This window comes from Aotus nancymaae, unplaced genomic scaffold, assembly GCF_030222135.1.
Source record: "Aotus nancymaae isolate 86718 unplaced genomic scaffold, 86718_ANA_hifiasm-v0.15.2.pri h1tg000011l, whole genome shotgun sequence".
NCBI lineage: Eukaryota > Metazoa > Chordata > Mammalia > Primates > Aotidae > Aotus > Aotus nancymaae.
The window spans coordinates 40,826,683-40,847,588 of NW_026988422.1; the positions used below are offsets into that span (position 1 = coordinate 40,826,683).

Consider the following 20,906-nt stretch of genomic DNA (forward strand, 5'->3'; position numbering starts at 1 on the left):
ACCTCAGCCTCCCAAGTAGCTGCAGCGACAGGCACACATTAAAACACCTGGTTCCTATTGGTTCCTTTTTTTTTTCTTTTTCTTACCACAATCAGGTGGAATAGTGCTTCTTTTATAAAGGCATCAATCTCATCCATGGCTGCAAGCCCTCATGACCTAACTACCTCCCAAAGATCCCATCCCCTAATACCATCACACTGGTGATGAGGTTTCAATATATTAATTTAGGGGGCTAGGGACACAAACCTTCAGACCATAATAGGTGTTATGTTGATATCAGCTGGCAAGTGTTAACACCTGGCAGCAATCAGATACACAGCCATAGCTGAAGGCAGGTAATTAGAATTACCAGCCAACACATTTATGTGCTGGCTAATTTTTATTCAAAACTTTCTGAAGCTACACTAAAAACAGTTAATGGGAAATGGAGTAGAGTAAAAAATAGGCAACCTCTCACTCTAGATAATGCTGTTACAAGTAATTTTTCCTTACAGTCCTCTCCTGTAATGAACAGTATAAGAAGGTATCCTCCCAACTTAGAGGCGACTTGTGTTCTAAAGTTTTAGTTAGTTGTCATGATAGTTAATTTTATGTGTCAACTTGACTGGGTTAAGGGATGCCCAAGTAGGTGGTAAAACATTATTTCTGGGTGTATCTGTGAAGGTGTTTTTGGATAAGATTAACATTTGAATGGGTAGACTGAGTAAAGCAGACTATCCTCCCCATGTGGGTGGGCCTTATCCAAATAGTTGAAGGCCCAAAATAGAACAAAAAAGCTGAGTGGAGAGGATTCCCTCTGCTTGACTGGCTTTGAGCTGGGACGTTGGCTGTTTCCTGCTTTTGGACTTAAACTGAAACATCAGCTCTTCCTGAGTCTTGGGGCCTCCTGGCTTTTGAACTGAAACAACAGTAATGGCTCTCCTGGTTCTGAGGCCTTTGGACTTGGACTAGAACTATACCATCAGTTCTCCTGAGTCTCCAGCTTGCCAGATGCAGATCTTGGGTCTTGTCAGCCTCCATAACTGCATGAACCAATTTTTTGTAATAAATCTCTTTCTATATGTGTATTTATTCTATTAGTTCTGTTTCTCTGGAGAACCCTAATGCCATAGGTAATTTAAAAAAACCAAAACCCTCTTCTCTATTTTTCTCTTATACTTTTGTGGTATAGTGATAGGCAAAATCACCTAAGTGCTAATAAGTACTTTTCCAACAAGTACTTAAGTTTGTTTAGTTGATAATCATTTGTCTTACCTTTGTGTTCAGAAGAATTCGCAATTCCAACTTTCTTAGCTATTTATTGAAGAGCAGAAAGAGGGTGGAATTGGGGGAAGAAGAAATTGAATCTGATTTAGGATCATTGCAAAGATCAAGGTAGTTGGGGAACCTAAAGGTTTTATTTTCCCTGTTTTCTTCCTCCTTATGATTGAAAATCTCCTCCCTTCTGCTCCCCACACACACCCTCACATGCCCCCATGTGGCCTCTTACTAAAGAGGCAGAGAAGAGCTAGAGAAATATAAGTATTTTGTATCAGTAAGCACGGGAGTTTTTATGGCCTCTGGCTACCCATCTGGAATAAGCAATTCTATTTCCAAAGGGTTATTTCTGTGCCTATGTAAAAAGACATAGACCATGCGGGTTATTATGTAGATATTACTAATGTTCAACAACATCTCATTCTCCTCTTCTTCCAGGAATACAGAAGACTGTATTTCTCAGCTACCTTTGCAAGTGGGCAGGGTCATGTGACTATTATGACTAATAAAATGTGATCAAAAGTGAGGAGTCCCTTGTGGGCTTAGGCAGTGAAAAGTTGTTTATGATTTTCAAATCTCTCTTCTGCTCTGCCATTGCAATTGTGGAAGGTAACTTATGTTGAAATGGAAGAGCCAAAAGATTGAAGTAGTCTCAGTCACCATATGGGAGGGCAAATACTCTGGAGAACCACCCAGACACAAAATAAATTTGTATGAATATGAAATAAAACTTGGTTGTATAAGCAATCATGATTTTTATAGTTACTTATTGTCACAGCATAACCCAGCCTATTCTGGCAGACGTCTTTATGAAAATTGGGGCCTGCATATTTAAGAGAGCATTGATTGTATTTCTGAGGAATGGAAGGTTTTGAGTCAGGACTTTTAAAAAATTCTGTGTATATTGGTAGTGGCAATAAGGATATCCTAGTTCCTCGCGAAATGAAAGTGGTAGCTGATAATAGAGCCTCTGGCATCTTTCAATTGAACTATTGGGATTTCCATGTCAAAAAAAAAAAGCATATTGGTCTCTGATAAACTTACATTACTGAAACAGCTTTTTGGAGAGTACTTAAGCTTGGGGTAGGCAATAACCCATTTCTCTTTTCTTGGAGACCTAGACTGTCTCTTTACGCAGGGTTCTACTAATGTTCTCAAGATAAAGAACCTAATATGGGGAGACAAGGGAGTATGAATGTTGATGTAGTTGTACCTCTTGAATGTTTTGTTGTTGGTGGTTTTAATGGTTAAAATACCTTTTCTCACGATGAGGAAGAAAATAGAGAAGACAAAACAATGTAGCAGCATTCACGGGAAGAGGGCGAGGATAACAACGGGAAAGAGAAAAGACAAAGAGGAAGAAAGGAAGAGAGATGGAGAGAGAAGCTGATGTTGGAGTTAACAGAAATTCTGAGAGGAGCATTTTTTTAAAACGAGAGAGACGTGGGCTGAAAGAGAAGCCCTTTCCTGCCGAGGGGCTGGAACCAGGGGGTCCTGGGTGTAGTGTGGGGTCACCAGGCCCTGACATGGCCACTGGGTAAAGGACAGCACCTGAAATGGGGACAGGTGGTGGGGACGGGGCCCCAGGCCATGGGCTCCATGCTCCAGAGCCTCAGGCTGCAGCTAACATCCTTTGAGTCTGGCACCAAGGCCTACCTGAGGGTCCCCAGCAGTTCTTGGAGCCACAGAGGCAAGATAGCTTGATGTCTTCGATGGGGAACTTATAGTCATAGGTAATCTCCTTGTTGAGACTGATGTGCTGCTTCAAGTAGATGACTATCTTCTTGAAGATAGAACCATTCCAATTGTGTTCAAGTAACACTGGGCAGTTACTTGACCTCTCTAAACTCAGTTTTCTTCTCTATCAGAGAAAAAGATGTGTATTTTGAAAGGCTGTTTTGAGGACAACAAAATATTGAATCAATGAAAATCTCTGACAGTGTCTGGTTATTGTAGGCCATTAATAAAGCGTAACTATGTAAGATCAAGTCCTGTTTGTTGGTATTTAAAGAAATCAAATATCAAAAAGGGGAAAAGTCACCATCCAAGATTTTAAAAAATTTTCTCTCTGTAAAGTTAAATAAAACACAAGCTTTATATTTCAAAAATGAAAAAAAAAATCACTTATTTTGCAATTAACAAAGGACAGAGTGGCTTTGGGGGAATTTTTACTTAAAAATTTAAAAGTCCAGAACTTAGCCTTTACATCAGTGGGCTAAATATGTGTACCTTTTATGGTTATTAGTTTTGGATATGTTAAATTACTATCCAAAGCAATTTTCTGTTTAAAAAATAATAAGACAGTAATAAGACAGCCCTTCATGTATTCCAAATTATCCCAATATGTGAATTGGGTGTGGGTCAAGATGCCCAGTGGGAGACCTAAGTTAATTCTAGCTAAATAATTATAAGCTTGCTTGGCTCAGAGTACACTGAAGTTTATACACCAAACTAAACTGTATTATTGATGCAGTTAATTAGAAATCAATCAGCAACAGGAGGCCTAAGGTAAAGACTATCTGAGAGTGCAGTAACATAGGGGAACACCGCTGGGTGGTTGCAGAGCAGGCAATACTGCTCTGGTCCCACAAATGCCTTCCCAATGTGGAGACTGCAAGAGGGTCTCGTAAAGAGGGCTTGTGCAAAGGTCTCTGAGAAGGGAGACGACCTGTCTTCAGGATCCTGGAGGGTCTTTGCAAATGAGAGCTGGCAAGGAGGAGAAAAGCCTTGCAGGGCAGAGATCAGAGAATGCCTCAGGCTCTGCCTAGGTTCTTGGAATATGGAGTGATTTTGATTGCTCAATGTCCTCAATGCCCCTTGATAAAAGCCCCTGGATGCATTGGGTTTGGTCAGACTAGGTGGCTCCTCATCTGCTATACTTCTGATGTAGCCGCACCCTGATAACAATTGGTGATAAATCAGAGTACTAGTGCTCTCTTCGGCAGCACATATGCTAAAATTGGAATGATACAGAGAAGATTAGCATAGCCCCTGTGCAAGGATGACACACAAATTCATGAAGTTTTCCATATTAAAAAAAAAAAAATCAGAGTACTAATTTAGCATGTCTTAGAAAGATCTCAAGCGCTGTTAAATGCTCACAGTACTAGTTTACCATGTCTTAGAAGGCTCTCAAGTGCTCCCCTGCCATCTTATCTACCCCTTCACCCTCCCCTGCCATGCCCATAAGATCAATGAGATTATGCATATAATAAAAGTGTTTGGAGCCCAGAGCTCCGGCCAATGGGATTGGTCCCCTGGACCCATGCTGTACATTCTATTCTTGTGTCTCTGTCTTTATTTCCTTTTCTCTATCCTTCGTCACCACCAGGACTAAGGGCACCCATGTATGGGGTTGGGGCTCATACCCAACATTGGGAAATGGTTTTCTACTGACATGAATCTATGAATATATCTCCTAAGGTAGTTTCCCAGAAAAATGGCATTAGAAGGTACATCAGGAGTTTCTAGTAGTCCTTATACCTACAGATTTCCTATTAAATTCATCTGGGAGGGGGTAACTTTATCAAGAATATCTGGGAAGGGGGTAAATTCATCAAGAATATCTGGAAAGTACGAAGTTAAATACTCCTTCCCTCCCTCTCCAGTAAACCTCAATAGTCACATACAGACACACACACATAATGATCATAAAACAAACAGACTAATTTTTACATTTTATTTTATTTCATTTTATTTGAGACAGGGTCTTTCTCTGTCAGTCCGCCTGGAGTGCACTGGTGCAATCACAGCTCACTGAAGCCTTGACCTCCTGGCTTCAGTGATCCTCCCACTTCCACCTCCCACGTAGCTGAGACTACAGATGCATGCCACCATGCCTGGCTAATTTTTTTTTTTTTTTTTTTTTTTTTTTGCCTGGCTAATTTTTATATTTTTTGTAGAGACCAGTTTTTGCCATGCTGCCCAGGCTGGTCTGGAACTCCAGGGCTCAAGTGACCCACCCACCTTTGCCTCCCAGAGTGCTGGGACTACAGACATGAGCAACTGTGCCTGGCCCAGACTAATTTTTAATAGCAAATATGTCAAACTAAAATATTCATGAATATTAGCACCTTCAAAGGAGTCACCTTGGGAAGCTATTTAGCAGCTGAAGACTATCATGATATCTCAGCATCTTTTTAGGATTCCTCTTTTATAATTAATTTTGGAAGCTAACACATTCTTTCCTGTACCACTTATCATAATAAATATGTACTTTAAGAATAAATTTGATTTATCTTAAAGAGTCAAAAGTTATCTAAGACCGATTCTGGTGAATTAAGTGATTAAGGTAATAATATTCTCTAGTAAAAGATGGAATATGGATTTAAAATACTATGACTCATAGTCTGTCTTGGAAGTAATGACACAGTTGTGGAATAAAGGCAGATACTTATTCTAAAATTTAAAGGGCAAGTCTCATTCAGGTTCATATGTAAATGCACACGAACACCCACAAAGTGATGCAAAAGTCACTAACAATTTTTATTTCAGACTTTCTTGAGCAGCAAGAACAGTGTTGCCTCTCTGCTCCTGGCTTCCAAATCACAGCATGCTGCAAGAACGAGTTCTTTTACCTCCCAGAAGGGGAGAGAGGGGTTGGCTGGAAAAGTATTCAAAGAAGTAATGGCTTGAAACTGTCTATATTTGGCAAAAATCATAAGCCTAGAGATTCAAGAAGCTAAGCAAATTCTAAACAGGATAAGCCCAATGAAATTCACAAGACACATCATAGTGAACTTCTGAAAACTAAGACAGAGAAAACCATCTTGAAAGCAGCCAAAGAGGAGTACCACATTACCGTTAGTGGGACAACAATTTGAATGACAACAGATTTCTCACTGAAACTATGTAGGTTAGAGAGAAATGGCACAACATTTTTCAAGTACTGAAAGAAAATAACTATTGGCCCAGAATTCTACAATCAATGAAAATTTCCTTCCAAAGACCAGGCACCGTGCCTCAGGCCTCTAATCCCAGCACTTTGGAGGCTGAGGTGGGTGAATTACAGTCAAGAGATCCAGACTATCCTGGCTAACATGGTGAAACCCTGTCTCTACTAAAAATACAAAAAATTAGCCAGGCACGGTGGCATGTGCCTGTAATCCCAGCTACTCAGGAGGCTGAGGCAGGAGAATCACATGAACCCGGGAGGCGGAGGTTGCAGTGAGCCAAATTGTGCCACTGCATTATAGCCTGGACAACAGTGAGACTCAATCTCAAAAAAAAAAAAAAAAAAGAAAGAAAGAAAGAAAGAAAGAAAGTATCCTTCCAGAACGGAGGGTAAAGGGATTGTAGTTTTAAAATTTGGGAAACTGACTAAAATCTGAGATCTTCTCTTAGGAAAGTCAAAGGCAAGCAGCAAGACCAGGAGATGTAGTTTGGGGGAGCAGGGAGGGGATATAGGATTAGAGATTCTTCTTTGGAGAACTGATTGAAAGGTTTAGGAAGTACTTGGAGAATAAGGAAATGTTGGGGTGTCCTGATGAGTTAGTTTGTGAACCCCAAGTATACAAAGACATTCTTATCAGGCAGAATGTCTCAAAGACTTAAAGGTTATCTCCTAGGAGTCAGTGAAGGGCCAATGTTTTCTTTGAAATGTACAGAGTTTATACATCCCAAGCCTGCTTAGTTAACCCTATATTGCACATATAGCAACCAAATGCAATGTGTGGACCTTGCTTGAATTTTGATTCAAACAAACCACTGTAAACAAAACAAAACAGGGCCGGGTGCAGTGGCTCACGCCTGTAATCCCAGCACTTTGGGAGGCCGAGGCGGGTGGATCACGAGGTCAAGAGATGGAGACCATCCTGGTCAACATGATGAAACCCCGTCTCTACTAAAAAAAAATACAAAAAATTAGCTTGGCATGGTGGCACGTGCCTGTAATCCCAGCTACTCAGGAGACTGAGGCAGGAGAATTGCCTGAACCCAGGAGGCGGAGGTTGCGGTGAGCCGAGATTGCGCCATTGCACTCCAGCCTGGGTAACAAGAGCGAAACTCTGTCTCAAAAAAAAAAAAAAAAAAAAAAAACCTTTTTCTTTTTTCATTTAACAGTTTATTAAGGTAGAATAGACACATAATACATTGCATTTGTTTAAATTGTACAGTTTGATAAGTTTTTTTTTCTTTTTGAGATGGAGTTTTGCTCTTGTTGCCCAGACTGGAGTGCAGTGGCATGATCTTGGCTCACTATAACCTCTGCCTCTCAGGTTCTTTTTTTTTTTCTCTCTCTCTTTTTTAATTTTTTTTTTTTTTTTTTTTAAAGATGTGGTTTCACTATGATGGCCAGGCTGGTCTTGAACTCCTGACCTCAGGTGATCCACCCACCTTGGCCTCCCAAAGTGCTAGGATTACAGGCATGAGCCACCGTGCCTGGCCTCGCCTCCCAGTTTCAAGCAATTCTCCTGCCTCAGCCTCCTGAGTAGCTGGGATTACAGGCATGCCCCACCATGCCTGGCTAATTTTGTATTTTTAGTAGAGACAGGGTTTCACCATGTTGGACAGGCTGGTTTCGAACTCCTGACCTCAAGTGATCCACCCGCCTCGGCCTCCCTAAGTGCTGGGATTACAGGCATGAGCCACCACTCCCAGCCGATAAGTTTTGATATATGCATATACTTGTGAAACCATCACCACTATCAAAATAATGAATGTATACATCACTCCCAAGAGTTTCTTCTTGTTCCTCTGTAATCCCTCTACCTGGCTCTTCTATGTCCTCCCTATCCCCAGGCAACCACTTATCTTCTTTCTGTTACCAAATGGTGCAATCATAGCTCACTGCAGCCTTGGACTCCTGGGCTCAAGTGATCTTCCCACTCAGCCTCCCAGAGTAGCTGGGACTACATGTCACCTTGCCCAGCTAATTTTTTTTTTTATTGTTTTGAAGAGATGGGGCCTCACTATGCTGCCCAGACTGACTTCAAATTCCTGGCCTCAAGTGATCCTCCACCTTGTGCTGGGATTACAGGTGTGAGCCACTGTACCTGGCCAAATGGTTACATTTTAGGGTATAATGTTAGTATTATGTTATGTACTTTTCTGTTAAAGATATATACTTAGGTATTTATTTATTTATTTTGTTTTTATTTTTGTTAGGTATTTTTTTTTTAATGACATGATTAAGATTAAAAAAAAACACTCCTGAGGGATGGATAGACAAGATGAAATAAGATTGATAAAATGTCTATAGTTGTTGTAGCTGGATGATGAGTACAGAGGAGTTTACTTCTATGTATGTTTGACATTTTCATAAATATAGGTTTAAAATAAATTTTTAAAGACCAATAGAGAAATGGAATAATTATAAGGATTAGAGTGCAATGGCCATATTTGCAATTTAGAAATATTACTCTGGCTGCAATGGGAAGCTTAATATGGGGCAAGAATGAAGACAGTGACTAAGAGAGCTATTGAAATAACCCAGGGAATTGGTGACAGTAGCCTGAACTAAGTTAGTGGTAACAGGTTAGAGTGTAGTGGATGAACAGAAGAAGTGGTGTCTATTTGGATGCGAGTTGAGAGAAAGGGAATTCAGAATCATACTCGGTTGGATGGTGCCATTTATCTAGTCAGAGATCACTGGAAAAGGAACAGGTCTCCAGCAGAGGAAAGAAGGTTATTTAAATTGGCCTTGGGTCAAGCTAGTGCATTTGTGTTATCTGGCCAGAACTGAGTGGACAGATGACAGCAAGGTACTTGAACAATTATTATTTAGTGAACAGTGGAGGAGTAAGCAAGGTAGACAGAAGAAACATGTCACTCAAACCTAACTTGGGTTAGTACAACAGGATTTTTTTTTTTTTTTTTTTTTTGAGGCGGTGTTTCACCATGTTGGCCAGACTGGTCTCAAACTCCTGACCTCAGGTGATCCACCTGCCTCGGCCTCCCAAAGTGCTGGGATTACAGGCATGAGCCACCGCGCCCGGCACAACAGGATTATTCTAAATAGACATGTAGCATTAGCAGGCAACCGAAGATAGAGTACAATGACAATGTCTGGGTAGACAGGTTATTTTATAAACTTGAAAAACTACTTGAGACAAGATATAAAGACTCCCTAAATTCACGTTGAGTGAACTGGGAAGTGAGCATAATTCTCTTCATGGGAAGGTAGCTCATAAAGAAGCCTGAGTGTAAAGACAGTTTTCAGTTGAATTTGCAAGGGGCTACTGGAGATCCCCCAAGCTGGGGAATGTAGTGGCAGAGATCATACATGGGGGCCTTGAATCTTTGGCTAAGGGAATAAGTTTGGGGGTACTAAACTGGGAGGGGGTCATAATTTCTACTCCCAATAGTCTTGTTTTGGGAAGGTTCAAGGTGAGATTACAAGTGACCACAGAACCCTTCGACGTCTGCCCTTTAAGAGTTTCCCGCACTAGTCATATCGAGGTGGAGGAGTTCCAGCAAGTACTTCTGTTAAAGATACTTGTTTCGTGAAAAGTATACAATGTGGCGTTATCATTCCTATCTGTGTGATTCATTTCTTAGGTTCGTGCAGTTCCTTTGCTCCCCTTTCCCCAGCAGGATGTGGGCAAAGCTATCCCTGCCCTCTTAGTTCTCCTGGGTTTCTCTTGCCTTGGGAACCACATCCCGGGGCGGAGTCCCGCCCACGGCCCGTCCGCCGAGCCTAGCCCCGCCCGCCGGCCCGTCTCCCTCACGGAGTCCCGCCCACAGCCCGTCCCCGACGCAGAACCCCGCCCACGAGCTCGTCTCCCGCACGGAGTCCCTCCCACAGCCCGTCTCCCGCGCGGAGCGCCGCCCCGCAGGCTGCCGGGGGTCCACCTCCGCCCCGGCTAGGCCGCCCTGCCTTGCGCGCAGCGCCGCCATGGCTGGGGGCCGAGGGGCCCCCGGACGTGGCCGGGACGAGCCTCCGGAGAGCTACCTGCAACGACAGGACCACGAGCTACAGGCCCTGGAGGCCATTTACGGCGAGGACTTCCAGGACCTGCGGCCGGACGCTTACGGACCGGTAGGAACGTGGCTTGTCAGGCCCAGGCTGGCGTGCCCTGGCCTCCCCGGGCCCTGGCCCAAAGCCTAGACGCTTCCAGGTTGGGCCGCCTCTTTAGGATCCTGCAGTCTTTTCATCCCTCAATTGCAGTCTGTTCATCCCTCAGGTTCTACTCATTCTCCCTTTTAGTCCTTGCACCTGCAGCTGGTCTCCAGAACCCTACCTAGGCCGAATTCTCCTACAGCCCTTTCCCCCTGATTTCCCCAGAGGAATCCCCCTGGATTCCTTTCTCTTAGCTGGCACTTCTCGCCTACATCCGATAACATATCTGCCTCCTTTCAACCTTGTCCTTTTTCCCCCCTGAAAGCCCTCGCGGATGATACAACAGCACATTCATACGCACCCGTTGCTACTTTGTTCTGAAAACGCTTTTTGGGTGCTCACACAGGCCTTATGCCCTCAATCAGGATTCTCAAGTCTCATCCGTGCATTCAAATCTGTATGCCACATAATTCCCGCTTTACTCCCCAGGTATCTTCGCTGTGTTTTCTGGTATGGAGGAACTTTCCATACCTCTGCACCGTCCTCTAAGGCATTTAGCTCAGAATATAGAACACATTCATCTTAGCTGCAGTGGAGAGAGGGTTCTAGACTGAGCCTAGAGCAGAACTGTCCAATCTTTTCGCTTCCCTGGGCCACACACAAAATACACTAACACTAACGGTAGCTGATGACCTAAAAAAAAAAAATCGCCAAAAACTTCAATGTTTTAAGAAAAATGTTTTAAAATTTACGAATGTGTGTTGGGCCACATTCAAAACCATCCTGGGCTTCGTGTGGCCCATGTGCCTCGGACTGGACAAGCTTACTCTAGACCTTTTAAAATGGCATTTTTATTGAACAAATTTCCACCATAAGAGCAGTGAAAAAAAAATAATAATAATAAAATAAAATAGCATTTTTGTTAAAATATTTTTTCTTTTTGTCTGGAAATTAAGGCAAATGATAAACTATTTATATTGACAGGAGTTGATCTACCATATTTGACTATTATGATATTATCATTTAAAACATACTTCTAACTTCATCAGCTTTTTTTTTTTTTTTTTTTTTTTTTTTTGAGACAGGGTCTTGCTCTGTCACCCAGGCTGGAATACAGGGGTATGATCACTGCTCACTGCAGCCTATTCTCAAGCAATCCTTCTGCCTCAGGCTGCCAAGTAGCTGGGACTATAGGCACATGCCACTACGCCTGGTTAATTTTTAAAATATTTTGTAGAGACAGAGTCTTGCTCTGCATGCTGGTATTGAGTTGCTCAGCTCATGCTGTCTCTCACACTGGCCTCCGAAAGTGCTGGGATTACAGGCATGAGCCACCGCGTCCGGTCCAAAAAACTGAATTCTTCAAAGTTTACTTTTAACTTGTTCATTACTTCATTTTTACATTTTCTTTTTCTTTTTCTTTTTTTGAGACGGAGTTTTTGCTGTTGTTACCCAGACTGGAGTGCAATGGCGCGATCTCGGCTCACCGCAACCTCCGCCTCCTGGGTTCAAGCAATTCTCCTGCCTCAGCCTCCCGAATAGCTGGGACTACAGGCACGTGCCACCATGCCCAGCTAATTTTTGTATTTTTAGTAGAGACAGGGTTTCACCTTGTTGACCAGGATGTTCTCGATCTCTTGACCTCATGATCCACCCGCCTCGGCCTCCCAAAGTTCTGGGATTATAGGCGTGAGCCACCGCACCCGGCCTTTTTTTTTTTTTTAAGATGGGTTTCACCATGATGGCTAGGCTGGTCTTGAACTCTTGACCTCAGGTGATCCACCCACCTCGGCCTCCCAAAGTGCTAGGATTACAGGTGTGAGCCACCGCGCCCGACCATTTTTACATTTTCATCAAATAAATACATAAGTAGTTTTTTTTTTTTTAAGTCCTTTGTTCTATGGAAGTATGGGCCTAGACCACCTCCCCTAGCTAGGCAGCTAGACAAATAAAGGCAATTGAGTTTTTCGGTGTCTTCCACTCTTTCGAAATGCCATTCCTACAAGCCCAGTGCCTAGTAAAACAAACAAACAAAAAAACTTTCAAAAATTGTTATTGAATGAAATAATTTCCAAATGTATTTTGAGTCTCTTTTTTTCCTTGTCTGGAATGCTTGATCTCTGGCTTGTCTCAGCTTCAATGCTACATCCTGCTACATCCTCAGATAGTTCTTGTCTGCTCACTGCATCTCAGTATATACACTCATACCCACCCAAGTCATTCCCTAAGGAGACCATCACCTCATCTCTTCAACAGCACTCTCTAAACTTGTATTTATGTGTTTATTTTGTTTGTTTTCCCCCACCAGACTGAAGTTCCATGACAGCTGGAACCATGTCTGTGTTCTCACCTCTATGGACTAAGCACAGCGCCTGACACAGAGTCAGTGCTCAACAAGTGTGGGTGATGGATGTGTGATGGGTGAATGAGATCGTGAAAGGCCTGTGGACCACACAGTGCTTAACCCTCCCCGGAACCACTTTTGCAGAATTATGCTTTACGGGAGGACCCTCACTGCATTTCAAAATGGAAAATGTATTTTCTCTGGCTCAGGTTTTGTTTTTAAATCATGCTTTTGGAAAATATGCGAGAATATCTATGTAAAACATAATTACAGATGTTTTTAAAGTAGAACTTTTGAGCTAAAATGATCATTATGACAAGGGTTATTATAAAGCAATATAAGATTATTATAAAGCCATATAAGAACTGAACTTAAAATTTTGTACACATAGTAGAAGAGAACAATGTTTATTATGTGGTACTCCTTGTGTTCATGTTATAAATTTCTTTTAGAATTTAGTGTTGTTTTGTACTTTGCTGCCCTAAAATAATTTTTAGGCTTTCTCCTTTCTGATGATACCATGTTTCTCTTTTTGCCCTGCCTGCCAGTACATTCAGAGAAAAAAATCAATGCTCAATTCCAGCAACTTAGGATGGCTTAATAAAAGAGTGGCTTATGTGAAGAGATAGGGTTTGAAGTCAAAGCTGGATTTGAATCCCAGTTTTGTCACTGTGTATCTGTGGGCAAGAATATAAAACTCCCTGAGTCTGAGCTTCTGCATCTGTAAAATGGAGGTGGCACCTGCCTTGCAGAGTTGATAAGGTGCCTGACTGTGAGAGCGCTCAGTCATTGTTTTTTCTCTCAGGCTCCCCTTTTTCATTATATACATAAAATATGAACTGCTTCAAATCCACTTTGGAAAAAGTGTATATAAATAAATTGAAGAACAAGAGTATTTGGTGATTTGGTGAAAAGCAGTTGATTGAAGACATGTGCAATTCTTTCCTTGTCAAGAGTTTTCATTTGTTAATATCTCAGTATTCAGATATCAATTCAAATCTCCCCTGCTCACAGAGGCCTTCCTTGACCTACCTGTTTAGATATCTTCTCCTCCCCCACCACTACTTCCCTCTACTCTGCTTTGTTTTCTTTCTTTCTCACTCTGTTGCCAAGCACCGGGCTAGAGTGCAGTGGAGTGATCTCGTCTCACTGCAACCTCCACCTCCCAGGTTCAAGCAATTCTCCTGCCTCAGCCTCCCAAGTAGCTGGGACTACAGGCACGCACCACCACGCCCCACTAATTTTTGTATTTTAGTAGAGACAGAGTTTCACCATGTTGGCCAGGATGGTCTCGATCTCTTGACCTTGTGATCTGCCCACCTCAGCCTCCCAAAGTGCTGGGATTACATGCTTTGTTTTCTTTACAGCACTCATCACTATTTGAAATCACTCATCTTCTAGTTTGTATTAGCTGGTTGGGACTGTGTCTGTCTAAATTTACCCTGCACTCCCAGCTTCCAGGAGAGTACCCAGACAAAATAACTCAGTAACATTTGAACGAATGGAAGCTGAATGGAACATTCTGGTTCATTCCTTAGATAACTTCAAAAAGGAAAATGCATTTTCTCTGGCTCAGGTTTTGTTTTTAAATCGTGCTTTTGGAAAATATGCCAGAATATCTATGTAAACTATAATTTCAAATATTTTTAAAGTAGGACTTTTAAAGCTAAAATGATCATTATCTTAATCATTAATGATTGGCTCTACAGCTATGAAAAAAAAATTTTGTTTTCCCTCTTTTAGGTCAAAGAGCCCCCTGAAATCAATTTAGTTCTGTACCCTCAAGGCCTAACTGGTGAAGAAGTATATGTAAAAGTAGATTTGAGGGTTAAATGCCCACCTACCTATCCAGATGTGTGAGTACATTTATAAATATCTTTGATGTGATTTCAGTTTTCTGTTTTGACAACATAGAAACAGATTGAAATTAATATTTTCTCTTTCCTGCTCCCATTCCACATAAAATTTCATTTCCTATATTGCAGCAAAACTACATCAGCAATAGATATTTCATGAAACCTGTCTCATTTTAAGCTTGTTTATAGTTATAGAATTGTCACTACAGACACTAACATTTGCTCAGTGATTATTTGCTTCTTCAGATGAGTTAACTTTTGTTTATTTCTTCATAAAATAGGGAGAGGAAAAATCTGGAAGAAAATGATAAAGGCATGGTGACTATTGAAAGCACTTGTGTAGTTACAGTGTGATTGGTATTAGAAATTCAGCAGCCTGTGCCTGAGATGAACTTTCGCTGCCTAGAGTGAGGAGAATGTTCGGAGCTGTCCTGCCTGCGGTGGGTGAGGCACTGCTGGCGAGTCTCCATTGTGCAGGGCTGTCCTGTGCATTGCAGGACGCTTACATCCCTGGTCCCCACCTACAAATGCCACTAGTGTCCTCCAGGCATTGAAACAACTAAAAAACCTACATATTTCCAAACTCCCCCTGAAGGTGATGTCAACTCTGGTTGAGAATCACTAGTTAGAGCCAGAGTGTTAGTCATCAGCACTTAAGCATGTCTATTTGAAGTAATCTTTCCCCACACATCCCACATGGAAAGGCAGGTTGGCCTGGATGGCGTTAAGTAGTTTAAACTTACTTTATGGGGAACCAGTGAAGGTTTTTGAGAAGGAAAGGGACAAATAAAAGGAAACTCTGCTTTATACAATGAGGGGTAAATTTATGGAATTTATTATCTGAAGAAGTGATGGGGAGGATATGAAAAGACAGCTAGGTCAAAATTGAGCTCCTTAATGTCAGTTCCGTTGCTGGCCCCCAACACTGTACCGAGAGTATTACAGTAGGTATACTATATATACTATCAAAATATTAATTCATGAAACAATTAATTATAAAACATTGATAAAAAAAGATAATTAAAAATATAGAAAGGAAATTAAGACAGTGCCTCTCTAGGTTTTTTTTTCCTAACACCAGATACATGGTGTCTTTTCTGATACCACGTGTGTATCCAATACTTCAGTTCAATACTGACACTATCTGTAGTTAGCATAGACCCCACACACAGATTAAGGACTCAGTTCCATGAAACTGCCTCTATTTCCGATGTTAGCTGAAAGTCCCAGTACTTCTGATCTGTAAATACTGGCTGTAAAGTTGGGGATTTCTACAGCCCCCTCCTTGGTTGTGACAAGTTGCTAGAATGCATCACAGAACTCAGAAAAATACTTTACTTACCTTTACCAGTTTGTCGTAAAGGATATGACTCTGGAATAGCCACCTGGAAGAACCCTGAACCCTGTAGTTTAGGGGTTTTTATGGAGGTTTCATTATGTAGAGATGATTGATTAATTAAATCTGGCCATTGTTGATTGAACTTGATCTTCAGTCCCCTACTCCTCCCCAAAGATCTGGGATGGGACTGAAATTTCTCACCCTGTAATCAAGACTTGGTTTTTCTGATTCTTTCCTGATCCTGAGGGTATTCAGGTACTGACCAGAGTTACCTCATGAGCACTAACTCTGGTATGGTTGAAAGGGGTTTGTTATGAATAATGTGAGATGCTCCTCTCACCCCTGTTGCTCAGGAAGTTCCAAGGGTGATAGGAGCTCTGTTCCAGGAACAGGAGTCAAAAACCAAATACATATTTTTTATTATACCATAGCCTCAAGAATTCAAAGAGTTTATTCTTGAAAAATCAAAATAAAGAAAAAGTCATAAATGCTATAATGTTACACATATATAAGTGCTAAGATATTAATTGTAGCATTATTTATGAAAGTAAAGAAATTGGAAGCAGTCTAAATGTCAAACACTAGAGTGAGGTTTCTCCACCTTGGCACTACTGACATGTGGGCAGATAACTTTGTTGTAGGGCTGTCCTGGGCATTGTGGGATATTGAGTAGCATCCCTGACCTCTGTCTGCTAGATGCCAGGAGTACATTTCTCCCTACGTTGTGACAACCAAAAAAGTTTTCCAGATGTTGACAGGTATCCCCTGAGGCTAAAATCACCACTGGTTAAGAATCATGCCACTAGATAACTATTCAGGTAAATCTTAATGTGTCCAGTTGATAAAAATATTAGATTGTTTTTGACATGGAAATGCTTATAAGAAGATAAAAAGCAAACATTATAATATCAGCTATATAAACTATGAATTATATGGCAAGGAAATAAAGAGAACATTAGAACTTTTTTGAAGTTTAATTAGTATCATAGATGAATTTTTCACCATTCTGTTAATATTGCTATATAATGATTGCTTATTTTTTAAAATTATGACAAAAAGCTTGATTTGGGGGAATATTCTTATCCTTTTGGATATAGTACAGGAAAACGTTTCTTTTCTGCGGAATAGTTCTTGATGCCACTGTGAGAGAGAATCCTAGGTTAGATTCTAGAATTCTGGAAATTTCAGCCCCATCCCAGACCTTTGGGGAGGAATTCTGGGAATTCTAAATTCTGGAAATTTCAGCCCCATGCCAGCTCTTTGGGGAGGAATCTAACCCAGGATTCCATACATAGACTCAGGACTGTATGGTTTTTCTATTCTTTTTCTCATGTAAACTACTTTCTTTCAGATTTCTATCTATAGAAATAGTTAATGATCCTAGCTCCCTATCATACTGAAGCACTGAGAAAACACATAGATAAGTGCATACTCAAGACTTCAAATGCCATGAATTGCTCAGTAATGCTTGGTTAAAAGTGATGAATCATTATCTCTTTAGTAGAATTAAATAACTCCTATTTAATCTCAGAGAGTTGTTATTGGATATTTATTGGTTGGGAATAAAATGAAAACCTGAGGGCTGGTTGTGTAATTTCCTTGAGTTGAAAATGTTGACTTAGATGAGCTCTAGGCAGAGTTCCAGAGAGTGTGCATGACTAGATGTATATATACACAAGGAGTGAGCATTTCCACCTTGTTCGTATCAGAATGAGTGATTGGGAAGCAGCAGCTTGTTGTGGGAATATTAGAGGGATCACCTGAGCTCTATCTCACCTAGTTATTCTTGTTCTGCTTTATGCTAGAGCACATGTGAGTGCAGAGCACTTGGTCTGGCCAGTGAGCTGTCAGAGCTAGGTTAATTCACTGTGGCTGCAAGCTAGGGTAGAGCATTACCATACAAAGGAGCACATGGTTAAGTTACTAGGCTAGAGTCAGCCACAGAACTGAAATGACTGTTTTTTTTTAAGTCAAAGAACTCAGAGTTAGGAATCCAGGGCAAATCAGAGGAAATAAATAGTAATTGATGTTGGGAAATTTTAATCAGATTGTAAAGCTGAAATTAGACACAGGGGTCAAGCCCAGTAAGTCTTACAGTCCACACAGAAGGCTTTGGCCAGCCCACTTCTTCCCTGTAGGATGAAGGTGACTTCACTGTGTCAACTGGAGTTGCAGGGATATAGTTGAAGTCCTTTTGAGATTAAGGACCTCAGCCCCTGAGTGCTTGCAATTTAGCAAATGTTAATGCAAACAGGCTATATTTTCTGGAATAACTCCTTTTTTTTTTTTTTTTCCTTTTCCAGGGTTCCTGAAATAGAGTTAAAAAATGCCAAAGGTCTGTCAAATGGAAGTGTTAATTTGTTAAAATCTCGCCTAGAAGAACTGGCCAAGAAACACTGTGGGGAGGTAAGATTGTTAAACTGGAATTAAAAGAAGAGAGTGAACTTCCCCATTGCACCTCAGATCCAATTTTGAGTAGTATGTTTTGTGTTTTATTGGACCTACAAAAGGGAACATTGTTATTTTTATTTTATTTTTTATTTAATAGGATTAATGAAATTTGTAGAGTGTCTGTAGATGATACTATTGATGCTTAAGAATGTTTCTGAAAAATGCTGGGCACGGTGGCTCACACTTGTAATTCCAGCACTTTGGGAGGCTGAGGTGGGAGGATCACTTGAACCTAGGAGTTTGAGACCAGCCTGAGCAAAATGGCAAGCACTTGTCTCTAAAAAAATTCACTGGACGTGGTGGTGTATGCCTATAGTGCAAGCTAATCAGGAGGCTGAGGTGGGAGAATTGTGTGAGCCCAGGAGTTTGAGGTTACAGTGAACTATGATCGCACTCCTGCACTCCAGCCTGGGCCATAGAGCAACACCCTGTCTCTAAAAAAAAAGACTTTTTCTGAAAACAGTTGATGTGAAACCAGTCATACTTTTTGTACACTTTGTATCTGACATCATGATTTGATCTTGACTTGAACCTTTTTGTTGGAAAATGTGGCCGACAAGCTAATTTCTGACCACCTCTCCCCTTTGCATATCAGAGGAATTTGTTGTTTTCTTTCTCAATGATTAGCAACACACTCCACTCCTTCAGTGTCTACCATATACCTGAGCATTTACACTGAATTCAGTACTCATTCTTTTTTAATCTTCTGGACATTAGGATGTACATGTGAGTTCTCCTTTGGGTGGCACGTCTCTCTCTGGAGGGCAAGACTAGGTGTCTTCTGGAAGCAGAGTGTGACTGCTTTCCTTAGGCCAGACCAATTCCTTTGAAGTATAACGCTACTTTGCCTCACTTTTCTGTAAAATCTCTCAGTGTTTTTGCCTGGCAGCTTATGCTTAACGATCCCTTTATGTGGAAACTGAGAAGAGGTAAGCCCTTAGCTTCCATGTCCGTTTCAGAATTCCATTAGAGATAACCAAAGATAACATTCACCTCATGGAAACTGATGACACAGATTTTTACTTGTATTTCATAACACAGTGAGTCATAGTACAATTCATGGAGTGCCTTTTAGCTGCAAAAATTGTGTCCATTTAAGTTGCTGCTTCCAAGAACTTCAGTGATTGATGAGATATAGAAAATCAGTGTAGAATGGTCTGGATAAAAAACTAGGCCTTGGGAATGATTCCAGAGTTCTTTGTAGTATGAGGGAACTCCAGTGTCTAACTGAAAAGTAATATGAAGTTATATGGAACGTTCAGCTACAGAGAAGCCTCTCGTTTGCCTTTTTTATGCTTCCGCTTACGTGAGGTACCTTGAGTAGTCAAATTCATAGAGGCAGAAAGAATGATGGTTGCTAGGAGCTGTGGGGAGGGGAGAATGGAGAGTTATTTAATGAGTACAGTTTGAGAAGAAGAAAAGTTCTGGAAATGGATGATAGAGATGGTTGTACAGCAGTGTGAATGCACTTAATGCTACTGAACATACATTTAATGGTTAAAATAGTAAGTAAGCTGTGTACATTTTGCCACAATTTTAAAAACACAGGCATACCTCTAAATGTGGTTTGCTTTATTGCATTTCACAGATTATTGTGTTTTTTACAAATGGAAGATTTGTGGCAACCTGGAATTGAGGAAGTCTATCAGTGTCATTTTTCCAAACAGCATGTGCTCACTTCATGTCTCTGTGTCACATTTTGGCACTTTTCACAGTATTTCAACTTTTTCATTATTATTATATCTGTTTTGGTGATCTGGTATCCATAATCTTTGATATTACTGTTGAAAGTGTTTTGGGGCTCCACAGACCGTGCCTGTGTAAGACAGCAAAGTTAATTGATCAGTGTTGTGTGTGTTCTAACTACTGACCAGCCATTCCCCTCTCTCCCTCCCCTTTTTTTTTTTTGGTCCTCCCTATTCCCTGAGACACAGCAATATTGATATTAGGCCAATTAATAACCATACAATAGCCTTAAATGTTCAAATAAAAGGAAGAGCTGCATGTCTAGCTTTAAATGAAACACTAGAAATGATGAGGCTTAGTGAGGAAGGCTGTTAAAAGCCAAGATAGACCAAAAGCTAGGCCTCTTACAGTAAACAATTAGCCAAGTTATGAATGCAAAGGAAAAGTTCTTGACAGAAAATAAAAGTGCTACTCCAGTGAACACATGAATAATAAGAAAGCAAAACAGCCTTATTGCTAATATGGAGAAAGTTTTAGTGGTCTGGAAAGATCAAATTAGGCACCACATTCCCTTATGCCAAAGCATAATCTAGATCAAGGCCCTAACTCTATTCAATTCTGTGAATGCTGAGAAGAGATGAGAAGCTGCAGAAGAAAAGTTAGAAGGTAGCAGAGGTTGGTTCATGAGGTTTAAGGAAAGAGGCCATCTTCATAGCATAAAAATGCAAGGTGAAACAGCGAAGCTTCAGCAAGTTATCCAGAAAATCTAACTAAGATAATTGATAAAGGTAGGTACAGATTTTCATTGTAGATGAAACAGTCTTATATTGGAAGAAAACGCCATCTAGGATTTTCACAGCTAGAGAAAAGTCAATGTGTGGCTTCAAAGCCTTATTAAAGGACAGACTGACTCTCTTGTTAGGAGCTAATACAGCTGGTGACTTTTCAACAGTTGATTCCAATGCTCATTTAACA

The 20,906-nt window shown here is 40.9% G+C and overlaps 1 protein-coding gene and 1 non-coding gene across 3 annotated transcripts in view; both read left to right on the forward strand.

Annotated features, from left to right (window-relative positions):
- The first annotated feature begins 4,186 nt into the window (after positions 1 to 4,186).
- On the forward strand, positions 4,187 to 4,293 carry LOC135274344 (U6 spliceosomal RNA). The gene has a single exon (XR_010342189.1). It is a non-coding gene; the product is annotated as a U6 spliceosomal RNA (small nuclear RNA).
- A 5,717-nt stretch (positions 4,294 to 10,010) lies between these two features.
- Positions 10,011 to 20,906, forward strand: part of EIF2AK4 (eukaryotic translation initiation factor 2 alpha kinase 4) — a 105,647-nt gene continuing 94,751 nt past the window's right edge. The window contains exons 1-3 of one of the 2 annotated variants that reach the window (XM_021668801.2): positions 10,011 to 10,234; positions 14,343 to 14,455; positions 18,098 to 18,200. In XM_021668801.2, coding sequence (XP_021524476.1) covers positions 10,091 to 10,234; positions 14,343 to 14,455; positions 18,098 to 18,200 — 360 coding nt within the window. In that variant the 5' untranslated portion in view covers positions 10,011 to 10,090. Of the gene's footprint in view, positions 10,235 to 12,837; positions 14,456 to 14,736; positions 14,896 to 18,097; positions 18,201 to 20,906 lie in introns of those variants that run through there. The other variant, XM_064374840.1, reaches the window with a different exon arrangement.